General features: G+C 45.4%; 1 protein-coding gene across 1 annotated transcript; it reads right to left on the reverse strand.

Annotated features, from left to right (window-relative positions):
• Positions 1-580: 580 nt before the first annotated feature.
• NPTX2 (neuronal pentraxin 2) lies at positions 581-26427 on the reverse strand. Its single transcript, XM_035131393.2, has 5 exons — positions 25814-26427; positions 21179-21395; positions 12276-12520; positions 8062-8241; positions 581-4360 (listed from the first exon to the last, which is right to left on the reverse strand). The coding sequence occupies exons 1-5, from the start codon at positions 26249-26251 to the stop codon at positions 4133-4135; spliced, it is 1308 nt and encodes a 435-aa protein (XP_034987284.1). The 5' UTR covers positions 26252-26427; the 3' UTR covers positions 581-4132.

The raw sequence follows: 26427 nt of genomic DNA on the forward strand, positions 1-26427 counted from the left end.
GCAAACGACGTCCAGTACATTCATCAGAAAATGTGAATACAATCAGAAAACCTTAGCCCCAGCAACAATTGAACTGCCCTGGAGGAAAGGAAGACAGGGTTACTTCTAAGTAAGTGACCCATTGAAATTAACGAGCCTGGGTTTGTCATGTCCATTAATTTCAACAGGTCTATTCCGTGTAGGGCTGCATACACACATTTATCCCCTCAAAGAATTCTGGGCAGTGTAGTTTATCCTTCAGAGTGTTATAATTCCCAGCAACCTTTAACAAACTACAGTGCCCATAATTCTTTGTAGTGGCGGGAAATGTGCTTTGAATGAGCTTTAAAGGTATAGTGTGTACACAGCCTAGGACTAGCAGTGGATACAAGAAAGAAAGAAAGAAAGAAAGAAAGAAAGAAAGAAAGAAAGAAAGAAAGAAAGAAAGAAAGAAAGAAAGAGGGAGTGAGGGAGAGAGAGAGAGAGAGAGAGAGAGAGAGAGAGAGAGAGAGAGAGAGAGAGAGAGAGAGAGAGAGAGAGAGGTGACCTTGGTCAGATCCCTTGCTGGCTAAACTGAACGCCATCAAAATTGCTAAGGTGAAAATTTTAATGTTTTGTTTTTCGTAAAGTCCTATTTACAATCAAGCAGTATATAAATTTGGTCAGATAAAATGAAAAACAAAAACAAAAATGCATGGCACAATCCATTTGAACAGCTCTCCTGCACAAGCCTCCATTGAAATGAATGGGGCGGGGAGCTGCGGAAGGGCACCACCAAGTTCTTGGCACAACTGGCCCTCAAATGTAACCTTATCCAACCCCCTGTCCGATGCAGGAAATCCTCTGCTGCTGCAGCATCCTTGAAGGTGGCCATCCAGCCTCTGCTTAAAAACCTCCAAGGAAGGAGAGTCTACCACCTTCTAAGGTTCATTTCAGAGGGGCTTACTCAGGAGTAAATCCAGGGTAGGTGCTGCTGCTGCTAAAACTTTCCTGCGAGGCTGGAGTGAAATGGCATACCACAAAACTGACTCCTATACATTGTACTACATCACAAACACACACAAGAACAAAACCAAGAAAGGTGTTGCCCGTTTCTCAGCGGTACAGCAACACTTTTTGCAATGTAAATAGTGCATATCTTTTGCTTTTTAAGGGCCTGAATGATGCAATATTAAGACAAAGTTACCATAGCGTTTAAAAAGTGCTTTATTTATTTATTTATTTATTTATTTAAAGGAACGACTACCAAAACACAGGGGCTGGAGTCTGAGGAAAGGGGAGGTCAGGATCCTGTTAGCAAAGGTTTGGGCTCTCTCTGTGACTGGGTTTACTTAGAGATCCTAACTATTGCCTAAGGGCTTTAGAACAACTGTAAATGATGTACTCTGAAGAGGAAGTGTGAAAGGAGGGCTGCAACGTTCCTCAAGATTCACAACCTGTCATAGCCATATTTGGATTTACTTCTAACCAGGGATGGTGGAGAAATCCAATTCAGTTTTCATCTGAAGCCGAATCTATTAAATTCGCACCTCCCAAACAATATAACCGAAACACAGCTTTTGCAGCTATTTGAATGTTGCAATAGGGTTCTCCAACCAACGTTTACAAAAATGCATATATTAGGGGAAAGTGTGCACAAAAACAAATGCATTCAAAATGCCTTTTATTAGGAGGAATTGCTTGCAAAAATGTGCACATGAATCAAAACTGCATACCAAAATTTGATTATTAGGAGAAATTTGCACTAAAATGGTGGATTTTCATGAGCATTTAAAAAAACAATTCCGCAAACTGCTGCAGAATTCTAGTTCTCTCACAGCCTCTCACTTCCGATCTTAAAGTAAGTTATCCGCATTTTCCACAGCGCTTTGCATTTTTTTAAAAAAAGTCCTCATGAAAATCCACCATATTCCTCTGAATATACATGTTTGTATGCAACTAGTATGTGCAACAGACATGTTTTTGCAAAGCAATTCCCTCTAATATAATGCATTTCAAATGTTGTTTTCAGTGATAGGAATATTTTTATGCATCCTTTACCCTAGCAGATGCATTTCTGTACACATTCCTTGGCTGGAGAATTGCGCTGCGAAATTCAGAGAAGAGTGGATTTCAAAGGACGGCTGTGTTTCAATTTGTAGATTGTTTCCGAAAGTGTGAATTAGCTTGGCTCCCCTTTAAGTGCAAAGGGAATCAAATCTCTTTCCCCCCCCCCAATCCCTAGTCGCAAAGGAGGACACCTGACGTAAAGGTAGGGTGAGCTCACAGGTCTGCTTCTTCCACTGGAAAAAGAACAGGGAACAGGGCAGCTTATGCCTGCATCAAAGTTCCAGTCCCCGTCCCATTGAACCAGGGCAATAGGCACATTTAATTTTACCCCTTCCTTGATACGATTCAGAAGTGCAGAAACAGAATATCATATTGCCCTTCGTGCTACAGACCATTTCAGACTGCAGGCTGCGTATGCCACATGTTTGAATACTGCTAGTATTTTAAAAAACAACAACAACAACAATTTGCATGTGGAAATCAAAAGCGAAAGGAAGGTCAACAAAAACCCAAAACCCTGATAAGCTGGAGTTCTATAAGCAGAGCCTGCCTGTCGGAATAGCCAGCCGGCAAAGGTGCGAGACAGATGCAAAAAGTACACAGACAAGTACTGAGAGAGCTCTGAGCGAAGTGCCAAGCGAAGTGCTGACTTTCCTCCCAGCCCCAGCTCTTCTTTATTAAGGATTTCTCCCCTCGTAAAATACATTAACCATTAACACATACATCACTCATGCCAACAAGGAAGATGTGTAAACAGACAGACTGGCGCCAGTGGTCCTGTGGTCCTGTGGTAAATCACTTGATGGATTACTCCCCAATAAACCTGTGCCTTACACAGAGAACTCCACCCGCACACCCCCACACCTGCCGGATCAGGCCACTAGCCCTCTTCCCACGGTGGCAAAGCAGATTGCAAGAAGCCCCAAAGTGGGACCTGAGTGCAGCCTCTCTCTCCCCCCCACTTGGGGTCCCCAACAACCGGCATTCGGAGGCATCCTGCATCTATGCCAGTGGTGGACAATACAACCATTGTGGCTAGCAGCCATCAATAGCCCTTTTCTCCATGACACAGTTTCCTTCTCACATGACGGGATCCTCCAGAAATTTGGAACTCTGCCTACAGCCTGAAGTGGGCACAAAAATAGAAAGACAAGGCCTTGTGCTATTTCCATAGGGCCATTTAGGGAAACCCAGAGGGCCACAGGAAGTAATTCACTCCTGCTTTAAGGAACGTCCCGTTTCCCATCCTTCACTTCAGCCCCACAAGTGCTCTCATGCCTCCATTTGACTGCAAACACAGGGATGGGCATTACAGTTTCAGTGGGAAACAGCATGAATCTATTGCGACGACCAAATTGCATGTAAGTCCTTACACTTAACCCCTACGACGTTTGTGCTTTATTTGACACCATGTGCTGTTAGGAGGGGACACATTCTGTCACTAAGCAGGGACAAAGTATTTGCACGGGACATGGGGTTTCTGCCAGAGGGATAGAAGTAAGCTTTGGACGTTGATACATGGGACTATCTACTGCTCTCAAGTCTGAGAGCTTGATGGTTTTGGAAATTCGTGCCAGGAACCCATGCAAGTAACAGACAGAATTGGCCACAAACCTCTTCTGCAGGAGCTCCGCTGAGCAGAATCAAAGATGGACACGTTGAGGGCATAACAGTGTACAGATGCTTCCCAAACTCCCCCACCCCTGGACCATCTGAAAATTGCTGAGGGTCCTGGTGAACCACTTAAGGGTTGTTCTGCCTGCTCTAGCAATTGCAGTGCACTGAGCTAGTTGTTGTGTGATTTTTTTAATGGCATTATTGCAGACATGTCATGGACCACCTGGATGAAGCTCATGGACCACTGGTGGCCTGCAGACCAGTTTGGGAACCCTTGTCTTGTACACCACCTCCCAACTATTTAAGTGAAGCTGATGCAAGCACTTGTGGAGAACTGTGCCTCTCACTGGTACCCTGGCAGTGAGTTTACTAAGGGGTAATTAAAATTAACACTAATTAAAGGAAGCAGATAGGGGCATCAGAGCATCAGACCTCACAAGAGATTGTCTTAAGAAAAATGGGGCACTTCAATGGGTTATGGTCATGGCTATAAATCGAGCAAACGCTCTTCGCACGTCTCTACGGGCCATTTTGCTGCACCTCCAAACACATCCACGTTGTTGTCAACCCAGGGGATGATGTTGCCCGGCATGTTGGTGGAGCAGTTAGCAATATTCATGATGTCTTCAGGCTTCAAGACTCTGTCCCATATATTGAACTGGCTCATCTCCCCAACGAAAGCTTGAGTTGCATCAAACCTTCCTCCAACAGTGTCCTTAAAGTGAATGAAAACCAAAAGTTTGGATTAGTTCAAGACTCTCCTTCAAAGAGATGGCCAAATCAGTATCGTTATGCTTGCAAAAATGAGGGGGGGGGGGGGAGAAACCAGTGCAGCTTACTTCTGCGTAGGCAGAAACTGTAGGCCTGGTTTTCTCGATTCGGAAGCTGTTCAGTGTCATGTCGAGCCACTGGTTCATCTAAATCAGTATTGACTAATTTGACTGGTGGTGGAAAAACTGCAGGAGCCTTTCTCAGACTTACCTGGAGATGCTAGGAATTGAATCTAGGGCCATCTGCATGCAAATCCTAAATAGCAAGAGTGGGGGGGGGGCGGACCTGTGGCCTATGTATTGTTGGACTCCAACTCCCATTAGCCCCAGCTAGTATGGTCAAGGATGATGGGAGTTGTAGTCCAGCAACATCTTGAGGGACTCTGGTTTCCTATTTCTAGTATCTCCTCCAGTTGATCCTTAGGTCACAAATAGAATCATAGAATTGTAGAGTTGGAAGGGACCCCAAGGGTCATCTAGTCCAAGCCCCTGCAATGCAAGAATGCAACACAGGTTTTTTGGGGGGGACTGCACCCCAATAAACATAAATTGTTCCTGAGGATGCATATTTTCCCATGTAGAGGTGCCCCTCTATTGAATTGAATGGGGAGTCCCATAGTGATGCAATGAGCTTCATTAGTACAATGAAATCAGTACCCTTGCAAGGGATGGTGAGATCAGGAATGTGCATGATGATTTATTCACTGTGTTCAGTTGCAACCATGAATCTTTTATGTGCGTGCACCATGTGTGATGTTGCCATTTGCAACATACTGAGACTGATGTATTCCTATATGAGGCCCTCGATAGCTCAGTCAGTAGAGCATGAGACTCTTAGTATCAGGGTCGTGGGTTCAAGCCCCACTTTGGGTAAAATATTGCTTTGAACCATGACACTTTCCTGGTGGAAAGGTGAAATACACACAGAATAAAGAAATATGGTATGGTCGACAATATGTCAGAGATGTGTTAGGTTTTTTATGTTATAATACATTAGCAGGAGGAGGGGAAGAGACGGAGGAGAATCAACCACAGAAACATGGGAAGCTGCCTTATACTGAGCCCATATTGTTTACACTGACTGGCAGCTGCTCCCTGGGATTTCAGACAGGGGTCTCTTCCTGGTGACACTAGGGATTTGAACCGGCAACCTTCTGCATACAATGCACATGCTCTACCCATGAGCTACAGGTGTTCCCTGTAGAAGATGAAGAAGAGGGCCTTTCCTGTGGTGGCCCTGCATTCCTAGAATACCACCCCCAGGTTTGGTTTGGTCCCTCCTCATTGGCCTTTAGGCAGGCTCCAAACACCTAGTTGAATGAACTATGGTGCAGTGTTTTAATAACTTTTCTCTACTGCCGTTATTTTAAAGCTCGGGAGATGCTTTTGAATTTCAAATTTTAATGTGGTGTTTTATTGATTTGTTGTAACCTGCCTCAGGGTACGGGCTTCAAAAAGCAGGCCAGAAATAACAAGACAGATCATGTTCCTTCATGTTCCCAGGCAGCATGAGTTGCAGTTGCTGGGCAGCGACGTCACAAAGGACTACTGCTGTTGTGCACTGCTTATGGGATTCCCAGAAACATTTGCCTGACAAGTGTGGGAAGTGTGGGAAGCAAGACACTAGGCCAGGCATCCCCAAACTGCGGCCCCCCAGACGTTTTGGCCTACAACTCCCATGATCTCTAGCTAACAGGACCAGTGGTCAGGGATGATGGGAATTGTAGTCCAAAACACCTGGAGGGCCAAAGTTTGGGGGTGCCTGTACTAGGCTATAGAAAGAAAACCAGCAGGAAAAGAGGAAGGAGAGTCTCAAGGGCCTTTGCATGCAGGAAGTCCCCCTGTTTCAATCACTGACATCTCTAGGTCAGGCTGGGAATGCGGAGAGCTTCTGCCAGTCGGTGTAGACAATACTGAGCTAGATGGGCCAATGATCTGACACAGTATGGGGCAGCTCCCTATGTTCTTCCTCCCTCCCTTCCCCACCTACCCCCTGCCATTCTGCAGCTGAAAATCACACCCTTTGGGGATGTTTCTTTCCCCTTCTATATTGGTCTCTCCCATAGCTGATTTGCAAGATTGTGGGCAGAACCTGTATTTTAAAACACTTTTTGTGCATAGCACTTAGTTGAACTACTGTGTTTTTTACAAGACAGGTGTATTCTTCTGCAACAGGTCATTAAAGCAATAACAGTGCATCACTGCCTGGATAGCTCAGTTGGTTAGAGCTTGGTGCTGATAATGGCAAGGTTGCAGGGTTCGATCCCCATATGGGACAGCTGCCTATTCCTGCATTGCAGGGGGTTGGACTAGATGATCCTCAGGGTCTAATAATAATAATAATAATAATAATAATAATAATAATAATAATAATAATAATATATTTATACCCCGCCCATCTGGCTGGGTTTCCCCAGCCACTCTGGGCGGCTTCCAACAGAAAAATAAAATAGAGTAATCTATTAAACATTAAAAGCCTCCCTAAACAGGACTGCCTTCAGTTGTTTTTCTCTTTGACATCAGGTGGGAGGGCGTTCCACAGGGCGGGTGCCACTACCAAGAAGTCCCTCTGCCTGGTTCCCTGCAATTTGGCTTCTCGCAACGAGGGAACTGCCAGAAGGCCCTCAGTGCTGGACCTCAGTGTCCGGGCAGAACGTTGGGGGTGGAGACGCTCCTTCAGGTATACTGGACCAAGGCCATTTAGGGCTTTAAAGGTCAGCACCAACACTTTGAATTGTGCTGGGAAACGTACTGGGAGTCAATGTAGGTCTTTCAAGACCGGTGGTGTTATGTGGTCTTGGCGGCCACTCCCAATCACCAGTCTAGCTGCTGCATTCTGGATTAGTTGTAGTTTCTGGGTCACCTTCAAAGGTAGCCCCACATAAAGCGCATTGCAGTAGTCCATTCCAGCTCTACAGTTCTATGATTTATACTGGTCACATCATTCTGCTTTATTCGTTAGCATGCAATGCTTCTGCATGCCACACATCAGGACACTCTTGCACTACAGAGCAACAAAAGCAGAACCGAAAACACACCCCGGGGACATTTGTGGTATAAAAGGTTACTGGATTCCAACAGGAAGTTGCAGGACACACACTGATTGATGATGAAGCAGTGTATCTGCACCAAAGCTTTCATAGGTGCAAACTGTATTGAAAGTGGGATCATGTATACCCACCCTGATACCATCAAGGGTTGCACTCAATGATACTTTACTCAGAGTAAACCCATTGAAAACCAATAGGTCTAAATTAGCCATGCCCATTGGTACCGGAAATCTACACTGAGCAAGACTAATATTGGATACAACTCCATGAATGCACAATAAAAAAGGATAACTGCAGGTACCTCTCAGGCAACATTCAAACCATAGGATACCACTTTAAACAATCGTGGCTTCTCCCAAAGAATTCTGGGAGCTGTAGTTTCTTAAGGGCGATGAGAGTTGTTACGAGACCTTCTATTCCCCTCACATAGCTAAAACTCTCAGGTACCCTTTTGAAGAGTGATTGATCATTGAAATACTCTGGGAACTATAGCTATGGGAGAGGAATGGAGATGACAATTGTTCCTGTTGTTGTTGTTGTTGTTGTTTTAATTTCTTGGAAGGAGGGGAGGGAATAAGCAACCTTGCACGACTCACCTGCTCCTGACCAAGGATCAGAACCCCCCCTGGCTTAATGGGGTGCCAAGGAGCTAAATTATCCCCTGTCCCAAGCTTCTCTCCATCCTGGAAAGCTTCCCACATTCCGTCCCTCGTGGTCCACGTCACACAGATGTGGTGCCATTTTCCATCGCTAATGAAGAGCGGGAGCTGGGCGACCTGTTGAAGACAATAAAGGTTATTGTGGATGCCTGGAGCGTTACGCCCAAAGGGTGCAGGCCTGTCCAGTAAAGGCTGGTCTGTGTGGGTGAATGGCATGTTACACCACCAACCTCAGCCTGTCTTCAGCCAACCCTCTCTTGCCTGCCTTCTTACCTGAACCCAATCCAAGTGGAGGCCCTGCCTGCCAGCTCCCTCCTCTTTAGTCTCAGTGTTGCCCCTTGTAGAAGCGAGGAGGAGGATGGGGACAAAACTAGAATGAATTGGTTCTGCCGGCCACTGACTCTACCCATCACTGGCCTATTTGCCTTCATCCCTGGGAGTCCCCAATGGGCACCAGCTGCCATTGGCACAGACCACACTGATCCTGAGCCAGTCTCTGTCATTGGCTGAAGCCCTCTACAAAGAACAGACGGTAAGGTTGGCTAGGGCGGAAACATGGCTTGCAATCTCTGGACTTTCCCATTTTACAGACAACAGGATTTTGCTGCTCATTATACAGGAATCTTGGTTCATATTTTATGGCGAAGCTTGGTAATTCCAACATGTGTCCAGTCAGTGAGGAGAGACAGATGCTAAGCAGCAGGATCAAGCTGAACTGTAGAATTCAGCAAAGAGGAAGACGGGGACAAAACCAGAATGAGTCATGGACTCGTCACCTCCTGTTGCTGGCTTCCCTGCCTTCTGCCCTGCTTATCCCAAAGTGACAGCATCCATTGGACATGTTTGCTGAGTGACAAGAGCCTATTCCTCAGGAAACCCAAATCCTAAAGGAAAAGAGTTGTGAAGACTGGACACTAACACACTGCAGAGTTCTTAGTGAGGGGGGCAGAAGGAGGTGCATCCTCCCGAACAACCCTCTTGGCAGTTTGCATTTCTTAGTGCAAAAATATTGATCTGACGCATAGAGATCTTTCCTGTTCTAATTAATTCAAGAGGGTTTTGCAAGCTTCTCTGTGTGAAAGAAACAAGCAGAAGGTTCATGGTGTTTGCGTTATTCCTTCAGAGAAGCTGAATACAGCTGTTATCTCTTTCTGTCAAGGTCATGCTGACTATAAAAGTAAGGCCAGAAGGAGCCTGGGTTTCACTTTCTCTTTCTATCTCTTTTCCTTCTGGTGTGGTGTTCTGTACATAGTATGCTTAGTGTTGAGGTTTAGACGTACTGTAAGTTTAAGCTAAGTCTGCTGCAACTGGATTTCTTGTGGACAGTGCAAGTCCTGAATGTATGGGATTTGTGACCGTTATGCTCCTTTGCCTTCAGTAGCAATAAAGTTCTGCTGGATCCTGCAATGTGTTTTAAGTTTTTACTCTGCTAACTATACATTGGAGTTCTGCTCTGGACCAATACTGAGTAGAATTCCATGACACCTCCAGCCAGTTTTACACTGCACAACCAGAGGTCATCCTTTAAAGGTGAATGTTGGAAGATTCGGGGCAGAGAAAATAAAGTGCTTCTTCACACAGCGCATAGCCCAATTATGGAACTCTCCATCAAAAACTGCAGCCAAGGGTCACCAACTAGGAAAGCTTTAAAGGGGAATTGGCCACATTCATAGAGAAGTCATGATGGCTATGCGCTGCTTGCAGTATCAGAAGCAGAAAAGCCACAGCTCAGTGGCAGAGCATCTGCAAAAGGTCCCAGGTTCAATCCCCAATGGCATCTCCAGGTAGGGCTGGGGAAAATGCCCCACCTGAAACCCTGGAGACCTGCTGCCAGTCTGTGTAGGCAATACTGAGCTAGATAGGCCAAAGGTCTGACGCAGCGTAACACAGGTTCCTATGCCACTGAATGCTGGGGATCATGAGTGGATGGGAGTGCTGTTGCAGTCAATCCTGCTTGTAGGTTTCCCATAGGCATCTACTGGCCGCAGGAGGAACAGGATGCTAGACTAGATAAGCCATTGGTCTGACGAAGAAATACAGTCATACCTCCGTTTACGACCACAATTGGTTCCGGGGAGCCGGTCACTCCCCAAGTTCGTCGCTCCTGCTGCGCAGATCGCTTCTGCGCATCCGAGCGCCACAGAACCCAGATGTAAACACTTCTGAGTCCGCGGTGGTCGGAAACCGAAGCGGTCGCAAACCGAGGTTTGAGTGTACCATACTTTTCCGTGTATAAGACTAGGGGTTTTTTTTACTAAAAAATAATGTTAAATGGGGGGTTAGTCTTATACACAGGGGCAATCTCCCCCCCATTTTCTTAGAGTCCCCAAAAATAGGGGGTGTCTTATACACAGTGGCATGTTATACACGGAAAAATACAGTAATCTTCTCAGTTATTTTGTGTTGGAAAGTGAAAAGGCCTGACATACAGTCTGTCACGGAAACTCTTGTCCTCGGTTCCATAAATATTTAGTTTGAGATTCCAACCAAACATCAGGAACAACTTTCTGGCAGTAAGAGCTGTTTGATAGTGGAACAGACTCTGCCGGGAAGTTGTAGACTCTCCTTCCTTGAAGGTTTTTAAGCAGATGTTGGGTGGCCATCTGTCAGGGATGCTTTAGCTGAGATTCCTGCCCTGCAGGGGGGGTGGACCAGACGACGTTTGGTTCGCTTCCAATGATTCTACAATTCCTTCTATCTGGAATCATTGGACCTCCCCAGTGGTAACAGCAATATCCTCTGAACAGGCTTAAATACTTTTTCCTTTAGAATTGCCTAGTAGAATTGATTTTTGTACCTGGAGGCTGATGAAGCCCTGTGTGCATATATTATGAACTGTGGCAAATTCTGAATGATGCATATGTCTCTTAGCAACCTCTTACAACGCTCCCAGGGATTCGATGTTTATGAGACTACCACAATGCATCTCACAGAACAACAGGCCCTTTCTCCTCCCCTCCCCAGCTACACACAAACACATTTCTCCTTCTGACAGAGCCTTATTTTGACCACATTTGTAATAGGTCGCTTGCTGACTTGATTAATTGTTACGTGACTTACAGCCTAATTTTAAAGCGGCCAAGCCAACGAGCCACACTCTGGTGAAAGGAGCTTCTACCGGCAAAGTAATTCAAGAACTGCAGCTTTACAACCTGATCAATCAACTGGGCGAACTCGCATCAGTGCAAGTCTGGGAGCCTCATCCTTCCCTTTGCAAGCAAGTAAACGCCATGTGGTCTCCCAAATCTTCACTTTACAAAACAATATGCAGAATGAAACACAGCCATCTTTCAAAATCCACCTTTCTTTGTAGTGCAATTCTGCAGACAAGTAATGGGTACCAAAGTACACCGGTGAAAATAACGTGCAAAAATGTGCCATATTAGCAGAATTTGCTTTGCAAAATGTGTGCATTAGGCAAAATTGCATACAAATAATGTCCCTATTAAGAGATATTTGCACTAAAATGCTAATGAATTTCCATGAGGGTTTTTATTTTATTTTATGCAAACTGATGTAAAGGTGTGGAGAACTTAAGATTAGGTAAAAAACGAGAAAGCAGTTGGCTCATCTCTACTTGGAAACAAGTCCCATTCAGTTCAATGTTACTTGCTAGGGAGCAGGGGTGCACAGGATTGCCGTCCCAGGGGCCATGTGCCAAGACAGTCCATATGCCTGTTTATGGTTTTAACAAGAATGGGGCTCAAATGCATTGACCCTCCAGACTGAATGAAGAATTGCTCTACTATTTTACCAGGGCAGGATTAAACTCTGTTACATCTTACGGTGCAGCAGAGCTTAATCCTCGAACATTTCACTGTTGCACAGCAGGAGTTCTTTTTTCCCCTGCCTTGGCTGATGGAAAGAAATGGGATTCTCAAAAGGAACAGAGTTTGGATTTGATATCCCACTTTATCACTACTCTAAGGAGTCTCAAAGCAGCTAACATTCTCCTTTCCCTTCCTCCCCCACAACAAACACTCTGTGAGGTGGGTGAGGCTGAGAGACTTCACAGAAGTGTGACTAGCCCACAGTCACCCAGCAGCTGCATGTGGAGGAGTGGGGAAGCGAACCCGGTTCACCAGATTACGAGTCCACTGCTCTCAACCACTACACCACACTGGCTCACTGGAAGGTAAGTCTTTCCTCACCTTGTCATTAATGAGCAGCTCAATGGGGTTGTTCCCCCACTCGATCAGCACCACTTCATTAGCTTGCCCAGGGACAGCGTAGGAGAAGGGTGTCCCTATTCCCGGAGAGGCACTCGACTTCAGCCACAAGCACACAGTGAAGGCATACAGCTCAGGCAATGTCTTCTTGAACTTCCCATACAGGTAGTTGGTGCGGAGAGGGAGGGAGACTTTAAATTCATCCGGCGACTTGAAGGCGCTGGTACCTACAGCCATATCCCAAAGGACACAAGGTTACCCATGTAAATTGCAGGGAGGTCACTCAAATAAAGAAGCTGATTCATTGCACAAGTTTTACCTGGTTTACCTATCAATCAGTAAATCACATTTGCATAAAAGTTAAACAAGAGCTCTGAAAGCAAACTAAGAAGCGTGCTTTCTTCACCCCTGTGCAGAAAGTTTCCCCCCTGAAATATTAAGTGTCTAAAATTAATACATAAAATACAGTGGTACCTCTGGTTAAGAACTTAATTCGTTCCAGAGGTCTGTTCTTAACCTGAAACTGTTCTTAACCTGAAGCACCACTTTAGCTAATGGGGCCTCCCGCTGCTGCCGTCCCGCTGCCGCGAGATTTCTGTTCTCATCTCATCTTAACCCGAGGTACTATTTCTGGGTTAGCGGAGTCCGTAACCTGAAGCGTCTGTAACCCAAGGTACTACTGTATGGATCTTCAGGATGTATGTGACAGGAGAAAGCACGTTTTCATTGGTGACCCCTGTATCTGAAAGTTTGAATGGGGTCATTTTATTGTGTATTTTCATTGTGGATGTTTATACTTTAATGCTTGTGGAATTGCTTTTTATACTTGAATACTGTTTAAGAAGCCTTTTCTGGCAATAAGATTTATATAAATTAATAACAGGACTAACAACAACAAGTGCTGCATTTTACAGGGTCTCTGAAAACCCACTTATTCCAATTTGGTTAAGAAGCTGCGCTGAACCTATCAAGCTGTAAGGGCTGTTGCTTTTGAAGCCAAAACAGCATCACCCACACACAAGAGGGCAGTATCAGCAGGCTTGGGAGGACCCCAAGATTTGCAGAAGTACAACAAATTTGTAGGTAGGGAAAGCCAACCCATACAACAAAAGTATAACAAATCTGTAGGGAAAGGAAAGCTCTATGGAAGCCCAGTGAGGACTGAGCATGCTCAGTAGGCATGGAATGCTAACTGACTGGGAGATCGGGCAGGAGTATGAATGGAATGGAGTAACCTTGAAAAAAGAGCATGGCTGGGTGACCAATACTGTAAAGTGTATTATTTTGTTGTGAGTTCCACATGTCTATCTGAAAATAGATAGCAGGCATCACAGAACTGCCTTGTTGAGGGGGGCAGCGGCACCATGCTAGCTCCTCAGCAGGTGGGTCACTGTTGTTTACCAGAAGAGGGGTGGGTGAGTTGGAGGGGAGGTTGGTGCAGTGCAAACACAACAGCAGAGCCAATCCAGCACCCTGCAAATGCATTTGCACTGTAACAACCTCTCTGCTGCCTTGCCTCCATCCCTCCTGGGTAAGCAACAGCAACGTACCTGCCAGGAAGCTAACGAAATGGCTCGGTCTCACCCAGAGAGCAGCTTCTGGTGGACAGCAGCATTTACTGCAATCTCCTCTGGGGTATGTGGAGATTATTGGGCGTCATGCCACAGGTGTTGAAAGGATATCCCTTGCCTGAGTCCCTGAAGCAAACATCGCAGACTGTAGGCTGTTTGGGTCAGGATTGGAAATATGGAAAGCTGCCTTGTACCAGTTCTGACAATTTTATCCATCTAACTGAGTATTACATACTCTGACTGGCAGTGGCCCCTATGGTCTCAGGCAGCTTGCTCCTTTTAATTAGAAATGCTGGGGTTTGAAGTCAAGACCCTCTGCAGAGTATGTGTTCTGCCACTGAGCAATGGCATCTTCATTTAATTAGACGTTCTGATTCTGTGCTTACCGGTGAATGGCTGCCTTCTTTTTAATTAAAAAAACATCACTTTGAGTTTTATTCCTTCCTTCCTCTGTAGTATGTATATATGAAAGAAATTGGCAAGCGCATTCATTTGCAATGAAACAGAACACAAAGCCTTTGATTTCTATGCATCAGATTTTGCCATAAATGTGTTTTTTAGACTGGGGATATAGGTAACTTACATCAAGACTGCATGTGGCAATTTCCGGCAGATCTCGACACTACCGGTCCCAAATGGTTTGCTTTTAAAGAAATCTAGCAGGTCAGCTTTTTTAAAATAGCTTTTTGACTGCTTTTAAAGACCTGGGGATTTGATTTTGCAGCAGTTATCCTGCAGCTTTCTCAGACTCACTTTCCCATTAACTGTATTTGGTTGCAAGTTCTGCAGCAGCCGCTGGAGGCTCTTTCTATGAATGCATTGCCACCCTCTTAAGAGGTTAAAACCCAGCTGTGAACAGCACGTGTCCCTGGGGAGAAGATGAACATTTTCACTGCATGCTGCCTTTCACCTTGGATGAAAGGTTCTGATAATTTTTTATCAGCGTGTCCATTTCAACCTGATTCCCAACATGTTTACTCAGGTTCAAGCATAGCTGCCAAGTTATCCCCCTTTTTAAGGGATTTTCCCTTATGCTGAATAGGCTTCCTCGCGAGAAAAGGGAAAACTTGGCAGCTATGGGTTCAAGCTGGATGCAGCAGCCAACCGAGCTGTTTGTTTAACGCTGGCCCTGTCCCCATATAAAGGGTCAGTGTGATTTAGATGTTTAAGAAGGCATGGGAAATTCATGACTCTCCACATGGTGCTGGACTCCAGTTCCCATGAGTCCCCGTCACCATGGCCAATGGTCATAGATTATGGGAGCTGTAGTTACACAGGAGGACCTCCTGTGTACAGAGTTAGAGAGCCTGCGGAACTCCAGATGTGGCTGGACTCCAGTTCCCATCAGCTCCAGCCACCATGACCAATGGTCCAGCCACCATCTTCCAGGCTAGCCTACCTCACAAGACTGTTGTGAGGATAAATGGGGCAAGTGGGAAAGAACCATGTATAATGACTTAAGCTTTGGGGAACAAAGGTGGAGTATTTATATATAATGTAATGTAAATCATAGAATCATAGAGTTGGAAGAGACCACAAGGGCCATCCAGTTCAACCCCCTGCCAAGCAGGAAACACCATCAAAGCATTCCTGACAGATGGCTGTCAAGCCTCCACTTAAAGACCTCCAAAGAAGGAGACTCCACCACACTCCTTGGCAGCAAATTCCACTGTCAAACAGCTCTTACTGTCGGGAAGTTCTTCCTAATATTAACCATTGCAATTATATGCAATATATAATTATCATTTATTGTATTTACATCAGTTGTTCATACAAAAGAAAAAAGCTATTTGACAAAACACAGCACCTAAAAATGTTTTAAAACCAGAAAAAAATAAAAAATAAGCACTACAAAATACACAAAACGCTCGTCCAGTGACATTTTAATAAGCACAAATCCACTAAAATATGACCACTACCATAGGACGCAACATAATTACCAAAGGCCAAAGCAAAATAAGTCTTGGTGCCTAAAGATGGACAAGCATGGTGTCAGGTGCATCTTCCTGATGAAAGCATTCCAGAAATGGGATGGAGCACCACTTAAAAAGCCAATTTTTGTGTGGCCACCCTCTGTACCTCCCTTGGGGTGCACATGGAAAAGGGGCTTTGCTGAAGGCTTCAGAGTTTGGGCTGGTTCATATGGGGACAAAAGGGCAAAAGGTTCCCCTCACTTGCTTGACACAATCTGGGGACACAATCCAAATCCCTGGCCTTAGATATTGTCTCGTTTGCTCTTACAATGGAACCTTGCACACACAAAAAAACACACTGTATTAGAATCCAAGCCAACACAACACACTTGGTTCCCAAGTGATCACCCATCAGACCAGACCTTCAGCAAGGTTGTGGGACTGACACGTCATCAGACCATACCTTGGGACCAAATCTGAGACAGAGCTAGGCTGAACCACATTAGTCCGTCGTCGCCACATCTAATTTCAGTCTCAGGCATTGAGTCTTTTTTTCATTCCACAGAAAGTCATTTCCAACAGTGTGTGTTTGGGACTTCATCCTGAGAAGATGTCTCCCATTCCCCAAGACCATAAGAGGAGCTGAGCTGAATCTCATAAAAGGCCCATCTATTAAAGCATTCTATTCCCTCGGTGGCCAACCAAATTTATTTGTTTGATTTACATTTCTTCCAGTGGGAGGGCACAGCATGATTTAAAACAAATACAATCGGTGTATTAAAACACACAACGATTGTCAATATTCTTTTTTTAAAAAGCTAGTAAGTAACCATACAGTGGTACCTTGGTTTGCGAACAGCCTAGTTTACGATCATTTTAGATTATGATCAATTCAAACCCAGATGTGCGCGTTCCGGTTTGCGGATTTTTTTTATTACAACCCTTTTTAAAATTAGGAACATTTTTTTTTGTTTACGAAGATATTTTTTTGCTTACGACCCTTTTTGGGGGGAGGCCCCATTGGCGAAAGCACGCCTGGGGTTATGACCTGTTTTGGTTTACAAACGGACCTTCGGAATGGATTATGGTCATAAACCAAGGTACCACTGTATTTTAAAAAAGAGCACTGCAAACCCTTAAAAACATTGAAAAGCACACACACACACACAAAGTAGAACATCCAGCCATAGAAGACCCTGCCAAAACAGTCAGTTAGTGGCCAAAGATCTGTCAGAACAAACAAATCTTTTGTCTACTAGTGAAAGGGAGGCACAGAGGGGGGCCAGCCTAGCCTCTTGTGGAAGGGAGTTCCACAATCTGGGAGCAGCCACCAAGAAGGCCCTGTCTCATGTCCTCGCAAAACATGCCTGCGAAGGTGGTGGGACCAAGAGAATGGCTTTTAGGGAGGCATTGAATTGCATTTGGGAAGGTTGCAAAGCAGAACAGGAGCACAGGAGCCTTCTCTCTTCCTATCACTAGACTTCCCATATCTCCAAAACATCCAAATGAAGATTCCCCTGCTTTTGTTCAACAACAACAACGAACAACACAAAAAAGAAACCAGAGATGCTTATGAGTTCTGGAGATTTATTTTAAGGAACATTTGCACCCTTTTCCCCATAAGAGTAATGGCATGCCCAGATATGTGCAACCTGGCTTCTGCAAAGGCTGGGGCTTAACCTTCACAAAATGCATCCGTTGGCACAACTCGGAGGTGCAATCATTAATTTGCCTGAACAAGCCTTGATCCAGACTTGCTTAATACTATAAATATCATTTAAAGAGAATCTATATTTAAACAATTCACACACTCTTGCTCTGTAAAAACAGGGGGGAAAGGAAAGGGGAAATGATTATGCAGACAGTTTCGTGTTATTCCTCCCTTGCCATGTGTGCTTGAAATTTAAATACACAAACTCTGGCCAAGTGTGCTGTTTCCCAGTAATTAAATCTAAGGATCTGATTAAATGATTAGGATTAAGAGTGTCCCCCAGTGGCTCCAGGAGTAATCCACAGTAAAGGTTGCGCATTTGAGACAGGACATGCTTGCCCCAAGGTCTGTGGAGTGAGCAGAAGTGACATTCAGCAATTAATTAAAAGCAAAAAAGAAAAGGGAAGTTTGTCTCATTTCACAGCTTGCTCAAAGGCAAAGAAGACGTAGAGCAAGTACCTCTCTCTTCCTCTGTCTACCAATTAAACTGATAGGAGGTTCAGGACAAACAAATGCAGTACTACTTCACACAACACTTAAAAGTTAGACTGCAATCCTGCAAACAATAAGCCCTGCTGAATCCAATGGGACTTGCTTCTCTGCATTACATGGACAGACTTGTGCTATAGCCACAGGATGGTGGTGATGGCCACCCACTGAGATGGCTCTGAAAGGGGATTAGACAAATTCATGGAGGAGGAGAGTCTATCAGTGGCTATTACAGTCATACCTCGGTTTAAGTATGCTTCGGTTTGAGTACTTTCAGTTTAAGTACTCCGCGGCCCCACCTGGAACGGATTAATCCACTTTCCATTACTTTCAATGGGAAAGTTTGCTTCAGGTTAAGTACGCTTCAGGTTAAGTACAGACTTCCGGAACCAATTACACTCATACTTCGGGTTAAGTACGCTTCAGATTGAGTACTCCATGGACCCATCTGGAACGGATTGATCCACTTTCCATTACTTTCAATGGGAAAGTTCGCTTCAGGTTAAGTATGCTTCAGGTTAAGTACAGACTTCCGGAACCAATTGTGTACTTCAACCGAGGTATAGTATATTCCTGTGTATAAGACTACTTTTTAACCCAGGAAAATCTTCTCAAAAATTGAGGGTCGTCTTATACGCCAGGTCGTATTTCTTATACGGCAAGTATATCCCAAACTCTATATTTAACTGGAAAAGTTGGGCGTCGTCTTATACGCCGGAATATATGGTACCAATGTAGTGATGACAGCTATATGCATTCTCCAGGTTCAGAGACTGTAAACCACTGAATACCAACTGCTGGGGAGCCAAAATGGCAGAGGGGTATTGTCCTCATGCCCTGATTTTGGGTTTCCTTGGAGGTATCTGGTTGGCCACCATGGGAAACAGACTCTTAAACAGTGGAAGCTGGTCCACCACATTGAGTGGGACAATGCCCCGTCTACCTCAGCCTGACCTCAGTCAGCCACCACCTGCCTTCTTGCATACAACCAGTCATTGCCTGCCATTGGCTCTGGATCCGCCTGCTATTGGTCTCCTTGCCATCCGCCCTAGCAGTCCCAATCAACACAAGCCGCCACCATTGGACCCGGCATTTCTCTAACTTGGGTCCCCAGCTGTTGTTGGACTACAACCCCCATAATCCCTAGCTAGCAGGACCAGTGGCCAGGGGTGGTGGGAGTTGTAGTTCAACAACAAATGGGGATCTAAGTTGGAGAAACACTGGACTAGATGGACTGCTAGCCTGATCCACAAGGCCTCTTCTTGCTTTGCAAATGAAAAGTGTGCTGGGGGACCGCAGGAATTCCATTGCCAGAAATGGATCGTGCAGGATTGAAGCCACTTCCTCCTTAGAATCATAGAGTTGGAAGAGACCACAAGGGCCATCCTGTCCAGCCCCCTGCCAAGCAGGAAACACCATCAAAGCATTCTTGACATATGGCTGTCAAGCCTCTGCTTAAAGACCTCCAAAGAAGGAGACTCCACCACACTCCTGGGCAGCAAATTCCACTGTCGAACAGCTCTTACTGTCAACTCTTTCCTTGCTCGACATCATCCCTTTGAGATCATGAGAACGGATTCCATGTAGTGATGGAGACATGGCAGTAGCTACAGGACCAACCATGCAAAGGTGGAACAGACTTCTTATCTGCTGCTCTGGAGAGCAGAGCTAGAACCAAGTTGTAGTAGTGTCAACTGCAGGGAAGGAAGCAGGTTTTAGCCGAACATCAGGAGATGCTTCCTAACAGCTTTTTGACAGCAGGAGGTGGTGGGCTCTCCTTCACTGGGTGTGTTTAAGGAGGGGCTGTACAACCACCGGCCAGGGATACGTCAGCTGCATCCTGCATTGCAGATTCTGCACTGAACAACAGGGGGTGCTACATAAACACAGGAATAGAAGAAGAGCCCCTGTCTGATCAGGCCATCGGCCAACTAGCCCAGCATCCTGTTCTAACCAGTGCCGGATTTACATATAAGCTAAACAAGCTATAGCTTAGGGCCCCACTCTCTTGGGGGCCCCCAAAAAATTAAAGGAAAAAAACCGGATGTACGTTTCCAAAATATAAGATAAAAAAAAACAAATAAAATAAAACCTACGTACAGCAACAGTGTTTTGTGTTGTGTAGGCTCCTATGATGTAAGTCATGGGCCCCACCTGCTAGCCGGCTCCCTAAAATATCACTGGTTTGCTCATTTCTATATATAGAGTGTCTACATTCTGCATGGACTGGTTGCATGGCAACATGTGCAAATGGCTTTAGAGACCTATTAGGTCCATAAAGGTAAAGGTAAAGGGACCCCTGACCATTAGGTCCAGTCGTGACCGACTCTGGGGTTGCGCGCTCATCTCGCATTATTGGCCGAGGGAGCCGGCCTATAGCTTCCAGGTCGTGTGGCCAGCATGACAAAGCCACTTCTGGCAAACCAGAGCAGCACATGGAAACGCCGTTTACCTTCCCACTGTAGCGGTTCCTATTTATCTACTTGCATTCTGACGTGCTTTCGAACTGCTAGGTTGGCAGGAGCTGGGACCGAGCAACGGGAGCTCACCCCGTCACAGGGATTCGAACCGCCAACCTTCTGATCAGCAAGCCCTAGGCTCAGTGGTTTAACCCACAGCGCCACCTGGGTCCTGTGGGTCCATAAATTACCATATAGAATATATGTGGCTCCTGCCAACCTAGCAGTTCGAAAGCACGTCAAAATGCAAGTAGATAAATAGGAACCGCTGCAGCTGAGCATATAAAAGGCCCCATTACCTTCAGTAGCTGAGGGCCTCATCAAACCTAAATCCAGCCCTGGTTCTAACAGTGGCCAACTAGATGCCCCACTGGGAAGCTCATAAGCAGATCCTGAGCACGACAACAGTCTCTCCTCCTGTGGTTTCCGGAAGCCAGTTTTCAGAGACATGTTGCCTCCAACAGCGGAGTTACTGCAAACCCATCGTCCAAAGGTGTGTATAAGTCTGCACTCAGGATGCCCTTATTCTGTTATTTATTTATTCAGCTTAGATTCAGACCAATGCAGGAACTGCTGTCCCCATCCACTACCAGCAATACAAGCTGCTCCACTGCACCCTAAATCAATACATAGGACTGGGGTGTTGCAGGACATCTGAGCTCCTGCTGAGTCAACAAGTCAAACAGAAATAAATCCACGCCGGAATATACGAAGGAGGATGCAAATTAGCCTTCATTATTACCTCTTTCTAGTTCAGAAACCCTTTCAAGAAGGGCGTTCAAGGCTGCCTCTGTCCTTTGCCGATGGGTGGAAGTCTCATTATGAAGCAGGGATTTCTCGTTCTCCAGGTCTGCCACTTTGCTTAAAAGCTGGCGCTCTAGATCTCCCAGCCTCCTCTGAAGCATCTCTCGGAGATCGTGAGGCAGCGCTGTATAGGACACGTTCGCTCGGAGCTGATGCTATAAAGGAGGGGACAAGGGGGAAACAAAACAAAACACCACAATTCTCATTTATTAAACTTAACCAGGCACTAATAATATATTATCTTCTCAGATGCCCCAGGGCAGCTAGAAGTCAAGCATAAGCAGCAAAAACTGAGCTTCTGAGTTAATATCTCCCACTGTATGGGGAAACTATGTATGCAAATGCGAGACGTGTGTACATTTCTCCTCCGTGATCTAACAGCCGGGGATGTATAAGGAGAACCTGGTAAACCACCCTCTCTTTAAAAAGCTGGATTTCCACAGATCAGCCTTTTAGGCAGGAAGGAAGAGAGCAGCAGGATTCAATTCCCCCTTCTTCATCCAATAGCTGATTAACAGTACCCCAAGGGAGTCATTCCCATTAATTTCAAGAAGTCTACTATGAGTAGGAATAGCATTGGATGCAACACTGTTAATATTCAAATAAGCATGATTAGGAACACCGCCTTATTTCAAATTCCAATTTATAATGCAGTAATAGTTCACATTTGAAAAATACATCTCCTTTAAATAAAAAATAAAAAAACTAGAAGTGAGGGTGGGGAGATGAGCTATGCCATAAATAAAACAGGCATTGCAAAACAATGAATTAAAGCACTCCACACTAGCATCCCCAACAGACAGACCTTACAGATCTCATTCTGACAACAGTAGAGGGTTGCTGGAATAAATAAAGTTTTAGCCTTCTTTTAGGAAAGCAGAAATGGAGGTCTTGGCAAAGATACCCTGCAAAGATGAAGCAATGCTAGAAATGACCTGGCTTCATGCTCTAAAAGAGCAATTCAGCGATCAATACAGAGATCAGCTGTGGGAAAAGGACTTCTGGAAATATATAGGTCTCCATGCTGGTTGCAGCTGCTGGAAGCTGAAAACATCTGGAGGCAGTGTTAAAAACTCAGATATATAAGCTCGGAGCCAATTGGCTCCTTAAACCAGGGTTACAGTCACTAAAATAGAATGCCTAGTTGCCATGTTTGGGCCAGATGGCTCGAAAGTCATATTTTTCAAAACAACTTTTTAGTTCCAAAAATTCATTCCGATTGTGCAGATAAAATATAATGGATTGACTTCTACAGGCTGTGTTGCTAGTGTGCGTGAACAGGCAGGATCCAAGGATCCCGAGGCATGAAGAGACATCAGGTGCCATCCTGGTGCCCCAAGCATCTTCACGTGGTCACAAGTGGCTGATAGCCAGGTAGAAAATGCACCTAGTGCCTGGCGAATTTCGAACGCTGCCTGGAGGGCATCATATTGGCTACCACTGGGTCAAACCAACACTTTCAGTTAAGCCCAGAAGTTAACTTTTTGACACTGGTTTACTTACAAATGGACGGCTGATAACTCTTAAACCACTCCATTCTACAGAAAGTGACGTCACTTCTATGCAGGTATGTTTGGGGGGAAATGTGTGACTTTGGTGGCATGCAATAGCTCCCACAGGGGCATTAGCTGCCAGCTTTAAACCTTCTTTGCATGAACAATTGTTAAATGCTTCTGGCACATGCAACAGAGGTCTCATGCCAATCTAGACATGTGATTTTGGGAAATGCAGATAAATTTGTGTAAACTGTCACTGAATGGCTAACTCTTTGAATCCTTTTACTGTAGTGTTCACGAGGATGCTTTTGAACTGCGCAATAAAAGCATTGCTGCTAGCCATTTTATTTACATTTTTATAGGCCTGATGTTACTGAGCTCATCCATCCTTATGTTTATTCAATGTTATAGTAAAAAAGAAATAAAGAAATAAAATGAAACAGTGGGGATACCTGTGATCTCTGGGCCACAGGTTGCCTCACTGTGTCCCACAGGTAACCAAACAAAGCACCTAGCATTTCCAAAGGTGATGCACCTTACTGATAATGTTGTTTTCCAAAGAGGAAGGGGAAAAACTTGTCCTTAACAGTTATATCCTTGATATTTGATTACTATGAGACTTCATTATACATTGACAGCACTTCAAGCAAATGTAAGAGCTGCTTCAAACACTGAATTCTGCATTGATTACAAAAAGCTTTCAACTATGTCCTTCAAAATGACAGCTGGATTGGGAGAGGAGATACTGTATACTTTGCATAAATATTTAAGCATCAGTGACCACTGAGCTGAAAAATAATAATATCTAAAATAATAATATCTAATAATAAATAATAATAATAATATCCAAAATACTGTCTCATTCATTCCAATTGTCTTTGTGGTTGGTTGTATAGTTAAACAGTTGAGAAGAAGGACCGGCATTTAACACTTAAAACAAAATAAAAACCCTCATGTTCTTATGTGGCACCATATGCCAAGGACACATTATCTAGGATGTCAGTGTTACACTGCAACCTCTTAAGCAACTATGTTCTTAGCTGAGGCTGAGATTAAGAAAAAGAAATGAAAAGCACCAGGGCAGGGAAATAAAACCCTCAAATCTGCTCTCAATCCATTTTATTGGTAAGCACACACAGAAAAGCTATACCTTTTTGTGCTTCCATTGGGGGAAATGGCACCTCATAAACACCAGTTCTGTAGTTTGTACTTGTTGCAATCAATTTTCACAGGACCAGGGCATTGCATTTTATTTCTTTGGATTTCTAATAAATCGACCAATTCCGAATCTCACTTCCCCTTCATATTCTCCATCTTATGCCTGGATTAAAGTATAGCTTCTCTGCCTAATGTGATCATAAAGTTCCCCTTTTATAAAATAGAAGTTCAAGAAAGTGATTTACATAAAACCTGAGCAGCCTTTCTTTTTAAAAAAGAATCCCATTAAAGATGAGACAATGACTAAGAGTTTCTGGGAAATGAAGCCTGTTTATTGCGGTGTCCCAGAAGGCTGAAACTTCACTAATTGCTCCCCTGATAATCTACGACATATATATTTAGCGGGTGACAACAATCCCCTAAGGAGAGACGCACCTTCAGCTGCCTAGAAGATGAAACTATAGGTTACAAATGTTGAATGGCGAAGAAAATGGCAAAAAAGAAGAGAGGCAGGTATAAATATGGAGTTCTTCCCAAACCAATGACCTGGTATTTGAACTTGGGACAGCACCATACTATAGAATGGACCAGACACATAAACTAGGAATGAAGATATTTCACACAATTCTTTGGATATGGACAGCAATAGACTATTTTTAAGAAAATGAAGGTTGCATAGATGCTATAATGGGATCTGGGCACTTCTTGATGGGATAATATCAAATATAACTACAACTACTCAGTAGAATGTGTAGGTTATTTATGCAGCAGTATAAGAATAGCACTGCTGGATCGAGCTCAACATTTTGCACTGGCCAACCACCCACCTCTGGCAAGCCTCCAAACAGGGCAAAGGGGCTATTGCCATGCTCAGGTGTTGCCTCCTCCAGCAACTGGTATTCAGAGGTATGGAGGCTCCATTTAGCCATCATGCTAGTATAGTATAGTGGTTAGAGCCTGGGGTGTATAGTATAGTGGTTAGAGCCTGGGGTGTAGATTGAGGGGATTTTGGTAGATTGAGGAGGCTTTGTGGATTACCTTGGGACTAGTCAATGTATTTCAGCCTACGACTGTCACAGAGGGATAAAGAAAGCGAGAGAGGCATGAGAAAGCAGTAGCTGCATCAATTTGCTGCATCTCCAAATAGGTCTGAGAGAGACTCCCTCCTTCTGAAACCCTGGAAAGCCACTGCCAGTCAGTGCAGACAATACTGAACTAGCTGGACTAATGGTCTGCCTCAGTATAAGGCTGCTTCCCATGTTCCTATATATATATATATACAGTATATTGCCTTCAACTCTGTGGAGGAAGGGTTAGAGTTGAACTCATTGATTCTTACAATGCAATGCCTACTTTAAAAAAGTAAATTCCAGTGTGCCCTGTGGTGCTTGCTCCTTAGTAAGGCTTACTTTTAGGATTGCAGCATAAGTCTAGCTTGCCCCCTTTAGGACCTTCCCACACCGGTAGCAAATTTTCAGCACCCTGGACACACAATAGGTGGTTTTATCCCTATTACTACTCCCTAAGAGTGAAGTTTCAAAGGCAAACTCACTTTCTCACCTTCAAACAAAACACTAGCTACCTGGCATCAGTCCCCCACAAGGATGCTGCTCTCTTTTCCAGAAAGAGATAGAAGACTCTCTTTCAGCACCACAGACAGCTCCAGAACAGCTCCCACCCCGCACCTGCGGTAGCTGCCACCTGTCAATCACCCCCAACGGGGTGCGCTGGCATCCCAGTACCAGAGGCCACCTTGCAGCACCACAGACAGCTCCCGCTCGGCACAGAGCCCTCCCCGCTATCCATTACCGCCAACTGGCTGCCGTCCCTGCTCGGCGAAGTCGGGGGCAAACTTTCAGCACCGCGGACAGCTCCCTCCACCCCACTCGGTTGTCTCCGCCCGCTTTCCCCGTCCTCACCTCCAGATTCTCCAGGCGATCCTTGAGCGTCTGCATCGTGCGGCTGAGCTGGTCGATGATCTTGCCGGGGTCGCGGGGCAAGTCGCCCATGGTGTCCTTGCCTTTGCCGAACTCCTTCCTCCACGTGCCCGCTTTGCCGTCGGGGGTCTCGCAGCGGCCGAGCTTGGCGGTCAGCTCGCGGATGGCCTCCCTCTGGTTCCCGATGGTCTCCTTCTGCTGCAGGATCGTCTCCCGCAGCTGCAGCACGGTGGCCTTCAGCTCCTCCTCGGGGGGCAGCAGCCCGCCCCCTTGCATGGGGATGGGGGGCAGCGGGCAGCCCGGGTTGGCGGCATCCAGAGGCAGCGAGGTGCACACGAAGCGGCTCCCCGGGGGGCTCTCCTGGGCGCCCGCTGCCCCCCACGCGGAGAAAGCGAGCCCCGCTAAGACAGGCAGCAGCATGCCGGCCGGTGGGGTGGGGTGGGGCGCTAACTTACTGCCGGGGGGACTGGCTCAGCATGGGGTTGCGGGGAAGAGGCTGCCAGGCCCGGGAAAGCTCTTGGGGGTGGGAAGCGCCCAGCAAGCGTCTCTCCTCGTGGGGAAGCACTTTTCTTCGCAGGGGAAGAAAGTGTGGAGCG

Source organism: Zootoca vivipara, chromosome 14 (genome assembly GCF_963506605.1).
Source record: "Zootoca vivipara chromosome 14, rZooViv1.1, whole genome shotgun sequence".
Lineage (NCBI taxonomy): Eukaryota > Metazoa > Chordata > Lepidosauria > Squamata > Lacertidae > Zootoca > Zootoca vivipara.

Excerpts from the sequence above, each read along its gene's own strand:
- NPTX2 (XM_035131393.2), bottom strand. The coding sequence starts at position 26,251 with ATGCTGCTGCCTGTCTTAGCGGGGCTCGCTTTCTCCGCGTGGGGGGCA. Across the intron at positions 21,396-25,813 it reads ATCGCCTGGAGAATCTGGAG|CATCAGCTCCGAGCGAACGT; the intron begins GTGAGGACGGGG and ends CCTCCTTTATAG. Across the intron at positions 12,521-21,178 it reads GGTTTCTGAACTAGAAAGAG|GTACCAGCGCCTTCAAGTCG; the intron begins GTAATAATGAAG and ends ATATGGCTGTAG.